The 19,941-nt window shown below is 43.5% G+C and overlaps 1 protein-coding gene across 1 annotated transcript in view; it reads right to left on the bottom strand.

The window, feature by feature from the left end:
- Window positions 1-19,941, bottom strand: part of TELO2 (telomere maintenance 2) — a 603,857-nt gene that overhangs the window by 532,507 nt on the left and 51,409 nt on the right. The window contains exons 4-6 of the mRNA XM_086941299.1: window positions 11,994-12,062; window positions 1,748-1,895; window positions 1,143-1,245 (exon numbers count right to left, since the gene is read on the bottom strand). Coding sequence (XP_086797425.1) covers window positions 1,143-1,245; window positions 1,748-1,895; window positions 11,994-12,062 — 320 coding nt within the window. The remainder of the gene's footprint in view (window positions 1-1,142; window positions 1,246-1,747; window positions 1,896-11,993; window positions 12,063-19,941) is intronic.

Below are 19,941 nucleotides of genomic sequence, written 5' to 3'. Positions count from 1 at the left end.
TATCATTCTGAAAGTTTCAAACTCAGCTTTCTTTCTATAGGGATACATGTAGACATGGTACACTAACAGAAAAACGGTAATAGAGGTACTAAAGGAAAGTCGATCAAAGCTAAACGTCTTTTGGTGAAGACTGCAGATTTACAAGACATGCTCTATGCAATGGATGTGTGACAAACTATAGCACATGAAACAGAAAGGAATGACTACAAAGGGAATGCTACAGACAATTTAGCTGCAAGGACTGATGCAGACACCAGCAAGTGCAGCTGTCACAAGGCCAAATATCTAAACCAACCCATATATATCACTGGCTATATTGGCAACTTTGACAGCACAAGAACACCAGAAACACTCCAAGCAAAGTATAAATATCCATGGTGATCGAGGAACATGGCAATGATGTCCAGCCCCGCAGTGGACGGGTGACCCACGCTTAAAGTTACAGTAAGGGAAGTCCTTATTAAAGTAGCAACGGACTAGCTTCTGCCCATGCAGGAGCTACCTTACAAGTGAAGTTCAGGTGACTGTTTACTTCCAAGTAAATAAAGAAGTATGCCCTAAAATGTCCATTTAGCCCAAGGATCAAGCTACCGCCATCAATTCCACTTTTCATCCATTTAGGGTGGTTTACCTCTACCATGACTGTCTACTTCCCCCTGCCAACCAGTACAACTATAACCTGGAGACTGTTGATTAGTGCTCTAGATTTCTCTAGGTGTTACCACAAAATCAAGGCAATATTCAAGGAGTCGTAAAATAGGTGCAGTGCTTAGTACTGATAGGAGCACTTTGCATTTTTCATTCAGACAAAGGATGCTTTTCTCGTGGTCTCTTTGACTGTAGTCATCTGGTCGCTCTGGAAGCGAAATCTATGTTGGAGGAAATTGGAAGAGTTTTTCCTCAAAACCAAAGACGTTGTGGCTGTGATCACACAGTACATGTTAAGCCCACAATGACACAAGAAATTCCCAGTAATAATTGCATTCCTATGCTAGTAAGAAATGCTAACCCCCATTAAACAACTTCCCCCTTACTCCCTCTTCCTGAATAGTGAGCCAGCCATCCACTATACTACTACTGCGCTCTTCTTGTGAGGGTGCTTAGATATCACCCCCAAGACTGGATTAAAAGTGTGGTATTACCTTGTGTCCGTACTGCAGCAGCAAGAGCTTCTGAGTTACCACAAACTGCACCTTCTTGTTCTTCACAATCAGGTTCCCAAGCAGCCGGCATAGGACGCTGGCCCTGTAAACAAGAGATCAAGAACTGGGTAGACTGGGAAGACAAATAATGCATACAGGGGTGTTTCTTTATGGCAGTGAGAGGAAGTGCTAAATGCTGTCTTATTACAGGTAATACAGTTAAAAGACGTGTGGGCACTCAGTTTGTGTGGAACAGTGTGGGTGGAAGGTTCAAGGCTGGCCACCTCTTTAAAGAGCAGTGTGTGGAAAGGTTGTGCTTGGCTCACCAGCACTGCCCCATTTGGAGAAATGCCAACTAAGACAGGAAATTAGGAGCACCGTCTACAAAGCAATATCACAGCAGTGAGACCTGCACAGTTTTAGTACACGAGCACAGTTTGTTAGCATACAACGTAGGCGCAAATGATTGTTGAGGTGTAAAGTGTAGAATCGCTGCAATGATGATAGATAAAGATGTTTGGGAGACAACATATAATGCACTGCTCAGACTTGTGAAGTGAATCTTGGAAAGGGTATTTGGGCATTGATGTTCTTTGTTTATTTACCCAGGTGTTGTCTGAACTAATCCAGTGATGACAGCCTCAATCCAGCGATCCGGCACCGCCTCCATCAATCGCCAGCAGATCCTCTGCCAGATGCAGTCTGAGGCAGTAAGAGCCATGAGACGTGGGACCAGAACTCCCAAAATCTCTTCTGTAGAGAACAGAGCACAAATGGCGAGTCAGCAGAGCCCAGCAAAAAAGCATCCCTTTTGCCTGTCTCACTGAGGAGACCAAACCTTAGGCAGCAAAGTCCTACTTCATGAAGGAGACATGAATGTAGATGATCAGCTTCAAAATGTTGTATTCAACTATGCCAACTACTCTGAGCACCTGCCCTCTTTAAAGTTGCTGCCCTCCATGCACCAGTCACAACGACATCTGACCTCCTTTAAAGGAAGGCCGGTCATGAATATATTTCTCATGACTTCTGTGGTCTAGTGGCTATGTTTCTGATCTTGGAAATTATGACCAGATTTATAATCCTGTTTTAGGCTCTAGAGCTGTAATTCCTGTGAATCTAAGCAAATGACCATCTTTCTGGATTGTGCCTTAAACTGTAAATATGCAAAATGTAATAAAAATGTGCAATCAAAAAAAAAATTGCAGAATGCATTGTAGTATTATTTAAATTATAAGTTTAAAGAGTTCCACCGCTGTTTGAAGCTAGTGCTTGGCTATCCATACTAACTATGCAGGGCAGCTCCCTTGGCATGGTGGGTAAGTAGAGGAACATGCACCAGTTAAGCCATAAATTCAGAGGGTTCTGAGCACCTCTCTTACCAGTATCTTTGCTAAGAGCACCTGAAACATGGGCTGTTTGAATCAGGAGCCCCAGGCCAGTCCCAATGTTTTTGCCCTTGGAGAATTTCTGACCTTGACCTCATGACCAACCAAGCACTAGGTTTTCAATAATACCAGATCGCACAATAGGACATTTTAAATCTTTTACTATTTATCAAGTTTTGAAACATTTCAGTACCTGCATCCCTAACTCCAATCCACATATTTCTGCTGTCCTGACAACAGAATTCGCATTGATATTTGACTCATTGGTTTTCCGATTACCTCAATTGCCCATTGTTACTCAACTCTTTGTGCCGCAAAAGTACTTCAGCCTTCCACCCTTTCCTTCACCTCTGTCTTCACTTTTTCTCTTTATGGGCACCTGGATCACACCTCATATGCAGCCTTTTCAGCACCTCACTGTTCTTTTGCATCAGCTGTGCTCTTTTTAAGGTGCCACCCAGCTCAGATTTATGATAACCCAAAATGTTCACAATGAATAGGAGTACATTTGTTTCCAACCTTCACTCTGTATCTTTTCTTATTGGACATTTATCTCCAGTTTCATCTACATTTATGTGATATTCTTAACCACATCCTAAATAGTTTTCTTGCATGCCTCATAAAATGGTACAAAATATAAGCTTTACACTACAATCTGGGCCTAAACAAATCACCGTACAATGTTTGAGAGGAAATGCATGAAGCAAATAGAACCCACAATTCTTTTTTTAGGGCAGAGGTCAGGACTATGCTGTACTTTCTTCACACTTTAATCTATAACCGCATTAATATAGAACAAAGCCTAATACAAATAACTACAATTCTCATGATAAACAGAGGGAACAAAATCAGTTCAAATCCTTCAACAGCCTGTGTTGTTTCTTGTGTCTCTTCTCTTCACTGCTATAGCAGCAAGTTAAGTACTCATTTTTAGGTCTTGCCTACCAAACAGCTTTTAACTGTCCGTTAGGTGAAAGCTTATTTTGGACTACACCAAAAAACCCAAACTTACAGTGGGCTTTAGCCCAACCCATTGCTTACCACTGGTAGCCTTTGTTGTCACTCTTACTTGCTTGCTTCTTATTCAATGGCGTTCCTTGTCCATCTTATGTTTGAACTCCTTTGACTTATAGCCTCTTTATGATCCCTTTGATTGATGCCTTGTATCCTTCCTCTGCTCACATTTAAGGAACTTTTTCTTTCAGCATTCTATGTGTGTTCTCCATTTTCTAGCACTCGATTTCATGTGCTGCTTATCTCTCGCTAATACCCACCCAGTTTGCGCTCTGTATTGCTCTCTCCTGCATCCTTCCTGTCATACTCTTCTACTGCCTTCTCAACGCTATCCTGACCTTTTAATTATTTTTGGGACCTCTCTCGTACCGCCTCAAGCGTCTCTGTTGCTCTTTGGCTAACACTCCCTGCTGCCTCAATTCCACCCCCGCAAACACCCCTCCCACCACCAAAGATCCACCTTTCAAAAAAGAGCTTTCACACTAGTTAAATTTAATTTGCCAATCTAAGATGGATTGGAAAAATTTTAAAAGATTACACCCACATAATTTCATAGGAGTGCGCATGTGTGACACATGGACACATATGTATGGCGCCTGAACTTACTACTACTAAGGACGCAAGGCTTAGCGCGTTTCAACCTGTCACCTTAGACACAGCATTAAACAAACTTCAGCTATGTAAGTCAGGCTCTCCCCTAGACCCCATGCCCGCTGAAGTCTTCGCTACCATTGCCCCTGCGATCGTACAACCCCTTGTAACAATATGGAATTCCTCTCTCCTATCCGGTCAGTTGCCGGAGATATGGAAACAAGCCACTCTCATCCCCCTTTTGAAAAAGCCAGAAGCTGATCCGGCTGTACTCAGTAACTATCGCCCGATATCTCTGCTCCCAAAACCAGCTAAAATCCTAGAAAAAATTGTCCAGGAACAACTCTCTGACTACTTAGAAAAAAACGATCTCCTACATGACTCACAATCTGGATTTAGGACAGGATATAGTACTGAGACAGCACTTTTAGAAGTCTCTGAGACCTGCGGGAGAGTGTGGACAGGGGTGAGGTAGCCATGCTTGTGCTCCTCGACCTGTCCGCAGCTTTCGACACGGTCTCCCACGCCATCCTCCTAAACAGACTCCAGGAAATGGGGATCTGCGACATTCCTCTAGCCTGGATCACCTCTTTCTTAAAAGACCGTACACAAGTATGGTGTCGACCATTCTGGTCCAAAGATAAGAAACCGCTGAGCTGCGGGGTATCCCAGGGATCCGCTCTTAGTCCCCTTTTTTTTTTAACATGTATGTCGCACCCTTGGCTAAGGTGATTGAGACATCCGGGGTCAGAGTGATCTCATACGCTGATGATACTCAGCTTATTTTTTCCATCAGAGATCACTCACCCTTGGGTTTTAAAAATTTTAGAACCTGTCTATCCAATATTGTAGCTTGGATGACTTCGAACATACTAAAATTAAATACGGACAAAACGGAGGTGCTGTTTTTCAACCAAGCTATCCCCTTGACACCCACCATCTGGTGGCCAGCGGAGCTCAACCCACCGCCCACCCCGGTAAAAACGGCACGTAATCTTGGAGTCCAATTCGATAACGAATTATCTTTTAAAACCCAGATTCAGAAAGTCACTTCCTCGTGTTTCGGCAAACTCCGCTTGTTAAAAAAAATCTCCCCCTTCCTCCCCACTGAGTCTCTAAGAACAGTGACGCACGCCTTAATCACTTCGCACCTAGACTATGCGAACAGTCTGTATGTGGGATTGCCTGCCTACCTACTTCACAGGCTACAGATCGTGCAGAACGCCACAGCCAGGCTGATCTGTAAAGTCCCCTACCGCCATTCCATCTCACCCCACCTGAGAAAGTTGCATTGGCTTCCCATCACTGCTTGTATCAAATTCAAGGCCATCGTACTAGTCTTTAGGGCGTTGAATGGAAATGGCCCCAGATACCTTAGACATAGACTTAAATCAGTAAAATCAGGTCTCAACCTCAGATCTAACCACCTCCGGCTCCTACTCCCACCTAGATTCCGATTTGCAAGGAAGGGGGGCAGAGCTTTTGCAGTGGTGGTTTCCAAACTCTGGAACTCTCTTCCCATCAGCCTCCGTCTTATGGACACTGAATCTCAATTCAGGATGAAATTAAAGACCTTTCTATTCGCTGGATATTAATTTCTTTCCCCTGCTGCCTGCAATTCTTAGCGACGGGACACCCCCGTTGGGGGTAGCTGTGCGCTTAACAAATGTCAATAATAATAATAATAATGTATTATGCAAGCACACACCTATGAGCTACGAAAAGCCACAGCAACTTAATCATTCCTTTTTTAAGATGAATCTGTACTACATCAGCAAACAGCATTGGCAAAGAGGTCAAAAAGAAGAGCCCTAATTGCTGTGCCAATGCTTGTAGCAGTTTGTCATTGAGTGCTTTGTTTTGAGGCACATCATTTTGAAAATTGTCCATGTTTCTGAATAATCCCCTTTCTTTAACAAAAGGTCGCACACCCAGTCCACCAGGTAACCCCTACTTGACCCAAGACTCTGGCTGAACCAATGCTCTAATGTTGCGTGGTCTGCCAGCCACCAAAAGGCACAGGAGAGCTGTACTGGCTTTAAATGAGAGCCCCCCTGGACCGTGCTTGATGGAAACTACCATGGCAGAGCTGAAAGACCCTACGGAAATGAAACTGAACTTGGGCACTGAGCCTGATTAGAGTAGCAGGTGAGTACCCCCACCACCACTACCCCACCTCTGGAATGCTCTGGAGCAAGACATCCAACTCTGGGTTCTGGACTAGTGTGTTCATGTGCTTTAGGGATGTAGCTCAGGCAGGAAAATCTCCTACCAATATCGGAACAGACAGTGGGAATGCCCCACAAGGAATTGTAACCCACCACTTAGACCACCTGGTCTTGGGGAGATAAAACCTTGGGATGTTGGCCTCACCAAGGCTGTGGGTGCATCTGCTGAAATGACTGTGTCTGACATCATTGCACCTCTTAATAGGTAGCTCTTGAAGGGTCAACTGGTTACCACGAAACCCTCCATTGGGATGATGAACTTGAGAGATCCTCAGAGGTCCAAGAACCTTGGAGAGAGCCTGGCACAGCTCATGCCACATAAAACATAAAATGGAGCAAACTTCTTCTAGGGATGCCTTTGATAGGTTTAAGTAAACCTTCCTTGCTAGAGGAAGCTGCCCTCTTTGTGAAGGAAGTTTGAAGATTCAGAAGCCCTGGGTGCTTCCATCACCTTCTCAATAATATCCTGACTTTTAATAATTTTTGGACATCTCTCAGACAGCCTCCTAGTCGCCCAAGATCAGAATTAGAGGGTAGTCAAGAAGTACACAGATCATGGTGATTGGGTCCAGATGCAAAAAGATTGAGACTCAATGAGACAGTAGGCACTAAATCACAATCAGATATGCTGGAGCTAGAGGAAATACACCCTCCCGGGTTGGCCAAATTTGTTCACAACTTGCAGGCCCTAATAACAGATGCATGGGTGCTGCATATAATAAAAGGGATTCACATAAAACTTTATGGCTATGCAAAACAGTACGCCAATCCTCAGCCCCTGTTTTTCTCAGACAAATCGAAAATCATAGATCAGGATGTGGCAGCTCTGCAGAAGAAGGTGGCCGTACCCTCAACTGCCCTAAACCCTCAGAGTTTTTAAGTAATGTCTTCCAAGTGGACAAAAAGGACAAGTCATTGTCCAATGATAAACCTCAGGGATTTCAACAAGTGTCTGGTGTTCCACCACTTCAAGATAAGGAGATCCATCTTCTCAGAGACATTCTCTGACAAGGCATTGGGTGGTAAGTCTAGAACTGAAGGACGTGGGCTTAATGATTCCCATATTTCACCAGCATAGTAGCTTCCTTTAATTCATCTTGAGACAACAGGTGTACAGTACCTGACTTTTACCCATTATCTTTCATCGGCAGCTTGGTGCTCTCCGAAGGTTCTCAAAGCAGTGATTGAGCCATTCAGGTCCTGAGGGATGTGTCTTATTGTACACCTGGGCGACATATTCTTGATGGATCAAGTCCCAACGAGACTAAAGGAACATCTGCTGACAAAAGTCCCACTCTTGAGGGAGATAGATTTTGTTACCAGCTAGGAGTAAACACTACTGATTCCTTCACAAGCAGTGACCTTTCTAGGTTTCATCATAAACTTGTACCTTCAGCCTTCTTTTGAGGAAGAGGTCAGTAGGAACCAGTTCAGAACCAAGGCCTTGTTGCACCACGCTGTACATCTGGTAGGCCTCAAATCATCATCCATACATGCAATTTTGCAGGGTCCTTTCAGAGACTTAGATGACCCATATCAGGAAAGGGCTGGAAAATTCTGAGATAATACCTCTTTCTGTAGACGTCAAGGAGGAGATATGCTGGTGGCATACATACCTGAAGGCAAAGAACTGGTGAACAATCTTTGGATCAAATCCAGATTTAATTATTGAGTCCGACACCAGCTGTCTTGGATCCAGCGCCAGATGTGGGAACTTATCTACAGGAGGAAAATGGTTAGAACAAGAACTACAGTTCTGTATCAACTGGCTGGAGCTCCTGGCAGGTTTGTTCGCAGTCGACTGTTGGACCACAAAAATTGCAAATTGTTGTGTGTTGCTTACGACGGACAATCATCTGAGGGGAACAAAGTAAAAGATATTAACAGAAACAACCAAGGACTGCTGTTACTTTTGCCTCGAGAATCAGGTGACTGGAACAGCAGAGGTTTCATCCGGGGGAAGACGAAAGAGGCTGCAGATTGGCACTGCAGGCACCTCCAGGATTCAAGCCTGTTGAAGTCGGATATGAAGAACTTCAAGGCAATCATGCGCAGATGGGGTCACTTTCCGGTCAACCCGTTTGCCTTTCGGCAGGATTGTTAACTCTAAAGGTGTTTTAGCTAACTGAACCCAGAAGTAGAGGCAATAGATGCATTCCTGCAGGACTGGGATCTGAGGTCCAGAAATGCATTCCCATTGTTTGCAATGATAACAAGATTATCAGCTCAGTTCAGAAGGTGACAAGCAAATATGGGAATCATCATGCAGATATGGAGATCACAAGTTAGGTATCCAATTCTGATGGACCTTCCTGATGGACCTTTCTTAGGGTTTTCCAATCAGACTTCTCCATTTCGGGATGTTCTGTTAGAGCGAAAGAGGACTGCACACCATATGGTAAAATATTGAGGTCCTATATCTTATGACAAAAAAGATAAAGTCAACGCCGAAACATTCTAGGACTATCTCAGTAAGACGAGGATCTCATCGAAAAATTGTAGGCTGAGAACACCTTTAAGCAGTATAGATCTGCTTCGAAAAGATGATCCCTTGGGGTCAGAGCTGGTGCAGGTCCTGAATTTCTAACCAAGTCTAGAGCTGGTAGGTCATGCTTACAGGTCAGTGAATACATTCTGTCTGGCATTTTGGCAGTGTGTATTCCTGATGGGGAAGAATCCTTTGGTTTGGAAACTGCCAACGTGCATTTGCCTCTCTGTACCACACTAACTGAGCCCTAATATTTTAGACGCTACGATGTAAATATGATTCAGAATTTTTCCTATCCTGGCAAAAAATTGATATCTGTCCAGGAAAAAAACATCAGGTCAGTTACCAATGTGGTTATGCCTTGTCTAATGCAGATGAGTATCGGATGTGAAAGCATCAGATATTGCAGAACAGATTTTACCCCATAAGGCGTAACGTTCAATGCGACTAGAAGGACTAACTCAAACAATGGACGAATTTCCTATGCAGCCTTCAGAGATGATACAAATTTGTACATAGTTGAATACAATAAGGCTTTTGAGTGTAACACTGGAGAGCTACATTCTCCAGGTGAGAGACAGCTATTGATTTCCTTGAGAAACCATTTACTACCGTTTCTTTTCTTACTATAACCGGACGGGTAAGGTAGGTGATGCAGGAAACAGGCATTCATATCAAAATTTTTGGAGCCCATTCAGGAAGACGGGATAAAGCATCAAAATCTTTCACCTTGAGTGCGAGATTAGAGATCATTATGAATGCTGCAGACTAGTTATCAGATTCCACAGCTAATCAGTTTTAAATCAGACCACTAGAAGATGTGGCCGTGCTGGTAAAAGTAAGCTTTTGACCAGAAAAATCCTCACCTCTGGTCCTGGCATACAATAAAAAAAATGCAACTATTGTGAATGAATGCAAGGGTGAATTCTATTCAGGATACCGAGGTGAAGAATATCCAATCCACGGATCTAATAAGGAAAGTTCAAACCCTTATGTAAGATTACATGGTTTGGGAGAAAACTCAAAATGTATTTAAAATTGTGCTTTCATGTGTCAAGAACAGCAGATTTATTGCTAAAGCAATGGTTATCTCATTTTATAGTCTACATTTATTTTACAAGAAGTAATAATATTCTATTCTCCTATGGAATGAGCACACACAAGAAGGACATCAGTGATTATGATATTACCTCCTATGTCTTGAGAAGAAAGAGAAAGTACAAGAAGTAACACAGGCTGTTAAACAGATAGCTATGCAACAATTAGATATCAGGACTGATTCTGCCTCGTCTGTCCTCCACCCTCAGAAATGTAGTTTTTTTTGTGTTTGGCTTTGATATGTATTGATGATAATGGAGGTTAAAATATAATGAATCTACAGCAAAATCTTACCCCCTTATAAAACATTTCTTTCAAGCAAATTTTTGATAGTGCTCAAAATATTTTAGCATGTATATTTTCTTTGAGTTGCAAATTAAAATGTTGGTAATAACAAACATTAATTTAGACAAGTACCTTGCAGGTAGCTCAGAGAGTTTAGTTATTCCGACTTAAATTTATGTGCGCCTTACAATTAATAGGTTTGAATACCACGCCAATGCAGTTTATTCTTATTGCATAGCCTTCAGATGGGTAATAACACTGGTTATGGAAGGGAAAATACGATGCAACAGCAAAGCCTCTAAACAAATGAATTTTATGGATTTTCAAAATCAAAATTTCGAAGTGGAAGACACAATCTTTTTGTGTCAATTAACCCTTAAAGTGGAAAGGGTTTTTTAGGCCTGGGTGAAACTTTTAATAAGGCTGGCGCAATTAGTGACATTTCTCAAGATTTTGCATTATGCAATATTACACCATTTTGTTATTCAAGATTGTATCAAGATTTAAAAAGTCTGATGCCGAGATACGAGGGGAGAGTGGTTTGAGTAAAAAAATCTCTTGCCAGGAGACATTTTTTACTCAATCGAGTCTACAGCCAGTATCTCGTAAAACATTCTAACACAAGAAGCACATTTGAGTAAAAAATTATGTTCTATATCGGCAAAGCATATTTAGTTAAGAATGATTTAAAAAACGTTAATGGAACTCCACAAAAGTGCATGAGAAAAAATTGCATGTTTTCCCCCAGCCCAAGCTATTTTCCCAGAATCAGAACATTTTAAATAATGAGGGTTTTAGGCAATGTTCCTCATTTTATTATGCTGTGGGTTACAATTTAAAATATGCATTGTATTGGTACTCATTGTATTAGCATTGATTGAGTGAAAGATTTAGTCTAATCCATTAACATTCAAAACACTGACATGCAGGTTGCAGGCTGATGTTAGCAATAAGTGCCTAACACACTGATCTGTCTCACATGAGTAGCATGGGCTGCCACGTTCAAGCATCAGGTAGATCAGCATTGCTAGAGCCGTGCGTGGTAGAAGTGTTGAATGCAGAAGTTCAGGATGACAATAACAATGTTTTTTCAGATAACACCTTACTCAGCCATGACAGGTTGATTTCTAGGTCCCCCTCTTGTCTTTACTTTCTGATTAGGCCCATTCCCTCGATAATCTGGTCTTTTTCTTTCCTACGAGCTGACCACTTTATTTTATTACAATTCTATGTTCCTCACAGAGCTGCAATGTTACTCCCTGCACTTTTGAAGGAGATTAGAGATCCCCTTGCAGGCGGTTGCAGTGTTTGACTGCACTCCCCTGAAAAGGGATGTCTGAGGGGTCCATCGGACCCCCTCTCACCCCTCCAGAGCGCAGCTATCAGGGGGCAGACTGACAGTGCAAAACATTTTCTTTGCCTCAGCATCCATGTCTATAATGTGGGGCCGGCGTAGAGGCAAAGGGATTCCCTCATTTGCATGGGGCCACACCCCTGTGCAAATGAGGGAGCACCCTCTGAAGATAGCACCGCCGCTTTAAGTGCGCCAGCATTATCAGTATTACAGAAGGTGATGTACAAGCGCCTGCGGCCCCTTCTGTACCATCAAAGCCTCTTGGAGCACTTCCTTAATACTGCCCCATGTATTAATCGTCATACCTCTAAGCTCAAAAATGTTTTTTTTTATTTTTAGAGTGGAAGCACTCCTGAATCTCAGGCACTCTCATAAATGTGGATCAGAGCAGATTTCACTTCTCACCTCGATGCCCTTGAATGCAGGTTTTTCCGAGCACCTGTGCCACGAAAGCAATGGAGCAATCCTTCCCACCTGTGTGGTTCAGAAGAAAGAAAAAAAAGGGTAGATAGGTGAGGGGCACAAGATTATGATTGCCAAATGCAAAAGACGAGAAAGCAAGGTACATCTGTTCGGAAGGAATGATTTGTAGGCACAAAGTCTAGTTTGTCCCACACCTGGATGAGCCATGACACATTTGACATCAATAAAGTCCATTTAGGGAAATAAGTAACAAGTTACTTACCTTCTGGAATGCCTTGTCTGGGAGAGACTATCTAGCATCAGATTGCTTACTTTAGAATATCCAGCAGGTGTCTGACTGCATCCGGAATCTTTTTGTGAGTAGTACTCCTGTGGGCCGGCAGGCTGCATCGTTCAACTCCACGTGGCTTCGTCCATGCCGGAAATGACATGCGCGGTGCCTAGATAGGCGCCACCCCAGCACACTGAAGTCAGTTTCTTTTCCCAACTTTTCATGCCAGAAGCGCAGAGTGTCGAGGAACACTGACCACTGGTGCGTTAAGTTAAGCCTCTTTAAAGGGGAACAATCCTTACTCTAATATTTGTTCGCCGAGATTGGGGAGGAAGGGTGAGTCGGTAAGGAATCTGCAGCTAAATAGAGTCTCTAGCAGATAAGGTGTTACCAAAGGTAAGTAACTTGATAATCTAATAGAGACTTCTAGCTGCAGAGTCCTTACCTTTTTCCCAAGCAATAACTCCTGGGAGGTGGGGGCTGTGATTCGGGTTAAACTAAATAATCCTGTAGCACTGAATGGCCAAAATTACCATCACAGTGGACTGGATTGTCCAGGCAGTAGTGCTTCATAAACAGGTGCACGGAAGCCCACATTGTTGCCCGACAGATATACAGGATAAGATCTGCGCAGGCAAATGCAGTGGTCGGAGCCTAGGCTCTGGTAGAATGAGCATGCAAGTCTTCAGGATGTTGATTTTTGGCCAACACGTAGCAGATCTTGATGCATTGCACTATCCATCGTAAGATGATTCACTCTTAAATACCCCATGAAGAGTCGATTGTCCACCTGGCACTCTTTTGTGCATTCAATGTAGAACAATAACGTTCTATTTGGTTCCAGCCGATTGAGTCACTCCTCCTCTTTAGAGGGGTGAGGCAGGGCGTAAAAGTTAGGCAGAGTGGTGGTCGGGCCTACATGAAAGGGAGTTACCACCTTCTGTAAAAATGATGTTCTAGTCCAAAGAATCAGCCTGTCTGGGTAGATGTTAAGGTACGGAGGATGTGCCAACAGTGCCTTTAGCACACAGACTCTCCGGGTAGATGTTATCACCAGAGGGAAGGCATTTTTGATGGTAAGAAGCCGGAGTAGACAGTTGTGTAGAGGTTCTAAGGAGGGACACAACAAGAATGTGAGCACTTACTTGAGGTCCCACTGTTGCATAATGAAAGGTGTTGGTAGGAACATACGCTGGAAACCTTTCAGGAACCTATGTACAATAGGGGATTTAAAAAGGGATGACTGACCTGGCAACGGCAGAAATGCTGAGATAGCAGAAATATAGCCATCTAACGAGCTCAAAGCAGAGACCTTCTAGGCCAAGGTAAGAATGAACAAAAGAACCTGGGAAAGGGGTACAGCTAGAGGGTCAACGTGTTTTCTGTATACCATGCCACAAACTGCAGTGGCATACGTATCTGTTTTGACTATGGGATGTCTGGTTGCCAGTTTAACATTGCAGAATTTGGGCAAAAGGCCAAAAGCTGTCAACTGATGCCGCTCATTTTCCACGCATGAAGGCAAAGCGTTTGCAGGTTTGGGTGCAGAATCTTGCCTGCGGCTGTGGCAGCTCATGAAGAGGAAGCCTGATCACAGTGCTCAAGCTCAACAATTCTAGACACCAAACTCTCCGTGCCCAATCTGAAGCCACAAGAATGACTTCGGCCTGGTAGTTCCTGATCTTCTTGAGAACTCTGGGCAGAAGTGGCACTGGCAGAAAGGCATACAGGAGGCCGGAGCTCCACTCAAGCCGAAAAGAGTCTCAGAGCGAGAACAATCTTGGAATCTCCAGAATGCAAATCTGCAGACATTTTGCGTTCTCAGCAGAAGTGACCTGATCTAACCAAGGCTCTCCACTCTTTAAAGAATTAATGAATAGCAACAACGCCCTACTTCTGATGCTGGCACCTCTCTATATCTCTCCTGGCCAAGAGAGCGAACACTTCCTGACAGAGCAAGGAGAGGTTGTCCTCTGTCAGCTTGTCATTGACCTCCAGTGGTGCAGATGATGGCGTATAATGTCCTCCACTGGATAGCCCTTCTGGTGGGAGGGCAAACCTGGAGGGTTTTTCAAGCCTGCGGCTACCAGAGACAAGAGGGAGCAGGCCCGGCTTCTGGAAATCTGTCCTACGTGGTCTGTTGAAACCGCGTTTTTGTCTACTAAACTATTGCGAAGCCTGCTAGTCGTGGTGCTTAGGAGTGTAGAGACGCAGTTGAAAGCCCCTTCCGTGCCCACGAAAGGGGAAGTAGGCGGACTGGGGTTGGCAAGGAGCCATGGAAAGTCTCAAGGATCTGGACTTAGCCCTGCTGTCCTTTAAGCGCTTCAGCGCTGAGTGCACCTTCGCTCTGTAGGAGCGTTGCCATTTCCTCCTCGAGTCTTTTCCTTTTACTTTCAACCTTGAGGGCTCTCTCGGCGTCGGAAGCAGTAGATTTTGGTTTCTTCCCGACGTCAGTCTCTGGCGTTGTTGTGCCCTATTTTGTGGGTTCGGTGTCGACCCATTGTTTTCGTCGAATTTCCCTCCTTGGTAACCTTCGGTTGGGTTCCGTGGGGTTCTTTCAATTGTGGCTGACCTTCGATCACCTTTGTTCACGTCGGGCTGCCTTGTGCGCCTTATGTTCGTGGGCCTTTGGTTCCAATGGCTCTTTATGCTGTCTTACCTTCTCTGTCTTCTTTTTCGGATCCTAAGCCTTTTTCTTGGCGTGGATTTTTTCGGAGTCCCCCTCTAGGACCTCGATGTCCAATCCATAGTGCGTCAACTCCTAAAAAATTGGCAGCCCCACTTGTTGCACATTTTATAGATTTTCAGCATGCCCCATCGGATATACGGTGGCGCATTTTGGAAAAGATTCATACACCCAGTACCAAGGGAGGAGAGAAAATACGAAAAAAACTAGAAGTTTTTTGGATTTTCTCACTCAAGACCTTCAGCCATGGCCTCAATAATGAATTGCCTTGGGAAAATGCAATTTTATGAGAACTATAGAAATCATAAAGACACTAAGATCCGACTTCTAAATAATATGGCTCAACTTAACTAGAAAGAATAGATGAATTTGTCCCGATAATAAACATGGTCTGATGTAAAAAGAAAGAATAGGTGGAGTAGTTCTGGGTGACTATCCAAACACCGCTGTTATATGGAAAACATACACTCTATTCAGTATTAGGGTGCTATCAGCGACTCAATATGAAAAACATAGGTCCTATTAACAAAGGTCCTATCCACACTTAAATACTCGTCATTTTTGAGCTAAGCAGTAATCAAATGACAAAACCTTAAATAAATAAATATACACTTATCCACACCCCAGTATCGACTATCATGGAGCAATTGTTTTTAAACCAGGTAAAAATATGAAATGTAATAAGGAACCGACCCGATTAGATCAGAAGAAAAAATATGCGGAAATAACTGCTTCCCCTTTAAGAACCTAGCTCTTACTCGAACCAATGAAATCCGCCCTCTTTAAAAAGACCTCCAAATGGCAAATCAGGGCTGTCCTCCTTGAAAGCTGACTCGCTGGAAGATTATCCGTAATCAGCATTACCCTCGCCTGTCCCGGTAAGAGATCGCGCCTGTCGCGTAGCTTAAAATAAGGTTAGGTCTATTTTTTGGGCACATCAATATTTCGCTCCTTTTTTGTTAGGATTAACGTGCGTACGGCGCTAAAAGAAAGTAGTTATTGCGACGCCATCGCCGTATACTAAGAATTTTGACTACGAGGGATATCGGCACTACAAACAAACAGCGCTTCATCAAGTACAGGTAAACGGGTTTTGGACACGAAGTGCTTTAAACATATTTAGTTAAGCTGCCCATATCAGTCCCTTCATTTAAACCGATAACGGTTATGGGAGAAACAGGTGTGGCGATGCATAACAGCGGCAAAGACCCGCTATTTTAAAACTAACTTGTGTAACAGCTGAATATAATTGACAATGAAAAGGTTTCAAACCCCGTGCCCTCTCTCTTGGTTATTAGGAGCAATGTGCAAACGGCAGTCTAATTGAACAATAGACACGACGCCCAAGATATATACATACATCTTTTTAAAACCATATCATGAGGAAGGAGTGGTACCGCTAAGAGACAGCGCTTGAATAATTGGTAAGCAGTAACAATAGCTGCATTTACTTTGTTAAAAAAAGAGGTAGCCCCACTGAGAACATCCGTCCATTTCTGTGTTTATTTCATATTATTAGGTTTTATTCTGTACAACAGTACATAGCCGTGGTGCCATACCGAAAAATAGACCCCAGATGAAGATCGTACCATAACTTTTTAGGGGTAAGTTACTTTTAATTATGCCCACCCCTATACATAAATAGGAATATAGTTGCAAATAGTTAAAATGCATAATTTTATTTATAGGGAAGTGTCATCTCTCTGGACCTTAAATAAATCCATGCTATGAATGTCCTACGCTGGATATTATAAATAGAGATATTTGCATACATGTAAGGTGAGCGGTTTTATACTTTTTCTCACGTAGATCTATAAAGTGTAAATAGGGAATCTAGAGTATTTACCCGCGTGTAAACTTATCTTTTTAGAAAGTTGCAAAATCAAGTCTGGAACCCAAATACAGCCATATTACAAGAGAACAGTATTGTTTTTGCACATGAGTACTAATTTAGGTAAGAAAATTAAATGTATGAAATTATGTTTGTGTTTAGGCAATCAAAGTAAGGGTTAGCCTAGAATAAATGTATAAAATACTACGATTATCTTTCCTTCTTCTTCTTTTTCTCTATCTTTTTACTATCCTTGTGCTTAACAGCTAATAGGGTTTATTTCAGAACAACAGTCATATGCAAACTGATGTAATTAAAATGAGTAAATGTATCATGAAAAAAAGAACAAATAACCACCAAACTAATTCATTGAATTTGTGAATATGAGAATTGTTTCTGCCAATGTTAAAATACATTAAGATGTTGTATGTTGAAAAGGGACAAGTTTGAACCAATGTAAATATATTTTCCTGTAGTGTACCTCCCTGTTTGCACATACAAAACACAATATGGCTTGTTCTAGAAAATCGTGTATACGCATAGGTGTCTGATATTTGTGTATAAAAAGCGGTATATCATAAATATAAATACTTTTCTTACCAATAGAATTTTGTAACAAACATGAAACTAGTTCAGTTATATCATTTGATGATAAGAGACGAAAATAGTAAAACACTGTTATGATCTTTTTTACAGAAATTGATGGTTAAAGTCCTGATGAAGGCATATTCTTAATGTCGAAACGCGTCGACTGGATGCCATCTAACCTCTTTTAATTTCTTGTGAATACATATGTATCACCATATTGTTATTTTATCAAGTCTGATCAATGCACTGATTTTTATTATTCCTTTTTTAATCATATTAAAAATGTATTTTTTCTAAACTGCACTAGTTTGTTTGTTTAATCTAATGTGTAATTGATTATATGCCTGGGAGCGTTATTTCTCATACATTGTTTACCCTGTCCCAGGATATTGATCCTTATCAGGGGGTCCTTGTTGCTAACACAGCTCAACTCCGCTGGTACTCCATGTTCCTCTTTGTTGCTCAAGAAAACCAAGTCTCTCAGAGAGGTTTTCTTCATTGTCTGCGACATTGTGGCTTAGTGGGCCTGTCTTTGACTTCGGCATGTCCTTAGCTTTTCCGGTAGGAATGCTGCGCAGGCCTCACAGTCTTTGTCCTTGTGGTCTTGGGCAGGCAGAGGTTGCAGACATTGTGTGGGTCGCATGGAGCATACTTGTGGAGGCATGTCAGGGGCTAGTGGTGTACAGAGTATGAGACCAGAGCAATATTAGTCTACTGTTCAGTTTTATCAAAGGTTCACACTATAAGTAGGGGTGATTTTGAAAGTTCCTTCCTTCTCTGGGGTTTTCTTAGTTCAGGGAGCTTCAGGGGTTGGTCCGATGTCCCGGTTCTTGTGGCCTCAGGGAAAAGAAAAACAATCGGGGATTACTGTTTCGTTCACAGCTACAACTGTTGTGCTACCTTCACCAAAAAGAAAGGGTTGTGTCTTGGTGCAAGGGTCACCGCGGGGCCTCCCGCCTCCCTAAACGTGCTACCTCCCTCCTCCCCACACACCCCACCAGAATGCCCCTTTTAGTAACACTTGCCTTGGGCTGTGGCCCGACTCTCGGACCACAGCAGCAGGACCCGTGGCTTCTTCTCCCTTCAGCCCACCCGGTATGGAAGCAGTGTCTGTAGCGTTGGTCTGTGTTACTCTCAGCACGCTCTCCGCTCTTCGATTTACCTCCGCTCTCCCGCTCTCCTCTCTTCGGGTCTCCTCCGCTGCCAGGTGCTCCGCAGCCGCCTCCGCTCTCACGCTCTCCTCTCTTCGGATCTCCTCCGCTGCCAGGTGCTCCGCAGCCGCCTCCGCTCTCACGCTCTCCTCTCTTCGGATCTCCTCCGCTGCCAGGTGCTCCGCAGCCGCCTCCGCTCTAACGCTCTCCTCTCTTCGGTTCTCCTCTGCTGCCAGGTGCTCCGCTACCTCCTCTCCGTCCTTGCACACCGTCCGTTCAAAACCTCCGCCTCTTATCCTTCCTGCTTCCGCCGGCTGACGGGACTCCTCCCCCTTCTGCTGCTCAACCGCTAGACCGCGGCTGTAGACTTCCTGGTTCTGGATTCTTGGCAACCAGGAAGTGGGGTTTAGTCCTTCCTCCTCGTCAGCGTCGAAGTGCTCCAGCCGCTCCTCCTCCCCACAAGGCACTTGGGATAGAACTTGAAGGTGGTGTTCTCCATGGCCCCTACCTCACCATTTATGGACCGGAGTGGTCCTCTGGTTCTGCCTTACTCACAACGCTGATCACTGATATTTCTTCGTTGACGTCGATGATCGATGATTTTCTTACTTAATCTTCTTCTTTTTTGACGTTTTTGGGGGGAAAATTCGAAACTTTCTTCGGAGCATCCCATCTTGGTTCCAGACCCAAAGGCGGAAAAAAGAATCCGAAGATGGCCACCACGCACGTCGACCTCCAGTATACCATCTGACATCACACAGGGGACGTACCTGGACAGCGACCAAAACAAGAAAAAAAAGACAACTCCGGATCCAATCACTAGATGGTGGAATGATGCACAGCATGTGAATCCAGAAAAGGATTCACGCTGCAAAACCTGCCTTTCTGGTGGACATCCTTCACACCAAAAGACAAATTCTCAAAAAATCTTCAACACAAGGTCAAAAAAAGGTGAGGAAAAAGTGACTTGGTTAGCACTTTGACTGATCTGCACTGCCTGGTGCAAAAAAGAAAAGAACTGATGTCAGCGCGCTGGGCTGGCACCTATATAGACATAGCGCACATCACTTCCGGTGCTGTTGCCATCACGTGGAACTCAACACGCCACCTACTCACACAGGGTTACTGCTCACCAAAAGTTTCCGGATCCAGTCTGACGCTTGGGGAAATTTATAAGGTAATATGTACCACAATGTAGCCGCTCTCAGTGTAGTGTCGCTAGTGCTAGTGCAGTTTTAGTTTTGTGAGTGCAGGCATCTCACAAAAAGTTAAGGACTGGTCTCACACACCACCTGGTGTCATGCTTCATCATAGACCAGTCCTCGAACTCTAAAAACTTGGTTTTCATAGAGGGCGGGCATACATCTGATGACAGGGATGCACTTCTAAACTAAGTGGGGGCC

The sequence above is a fragment of the Lissotriton vulgaris genome, chromosome 10 (assembly GCF_964263255.1).
Source record: "Lissotriton vulgaris chromosome 10, aLisVul1.2, whole genome shotgun sequence".
NCBI classification, from domain to species: domain Eukaryota; kingdom Metazoa; phylum Chordata; class Amphibia; order Caudata; family Salamandridae; genus Lissotriton; species Lissotriton vulgaris.
Note: the sequence above shows the minus strand (reverse complement) of the source record. Positions and strands in the feature narration are given on the sequence as shown.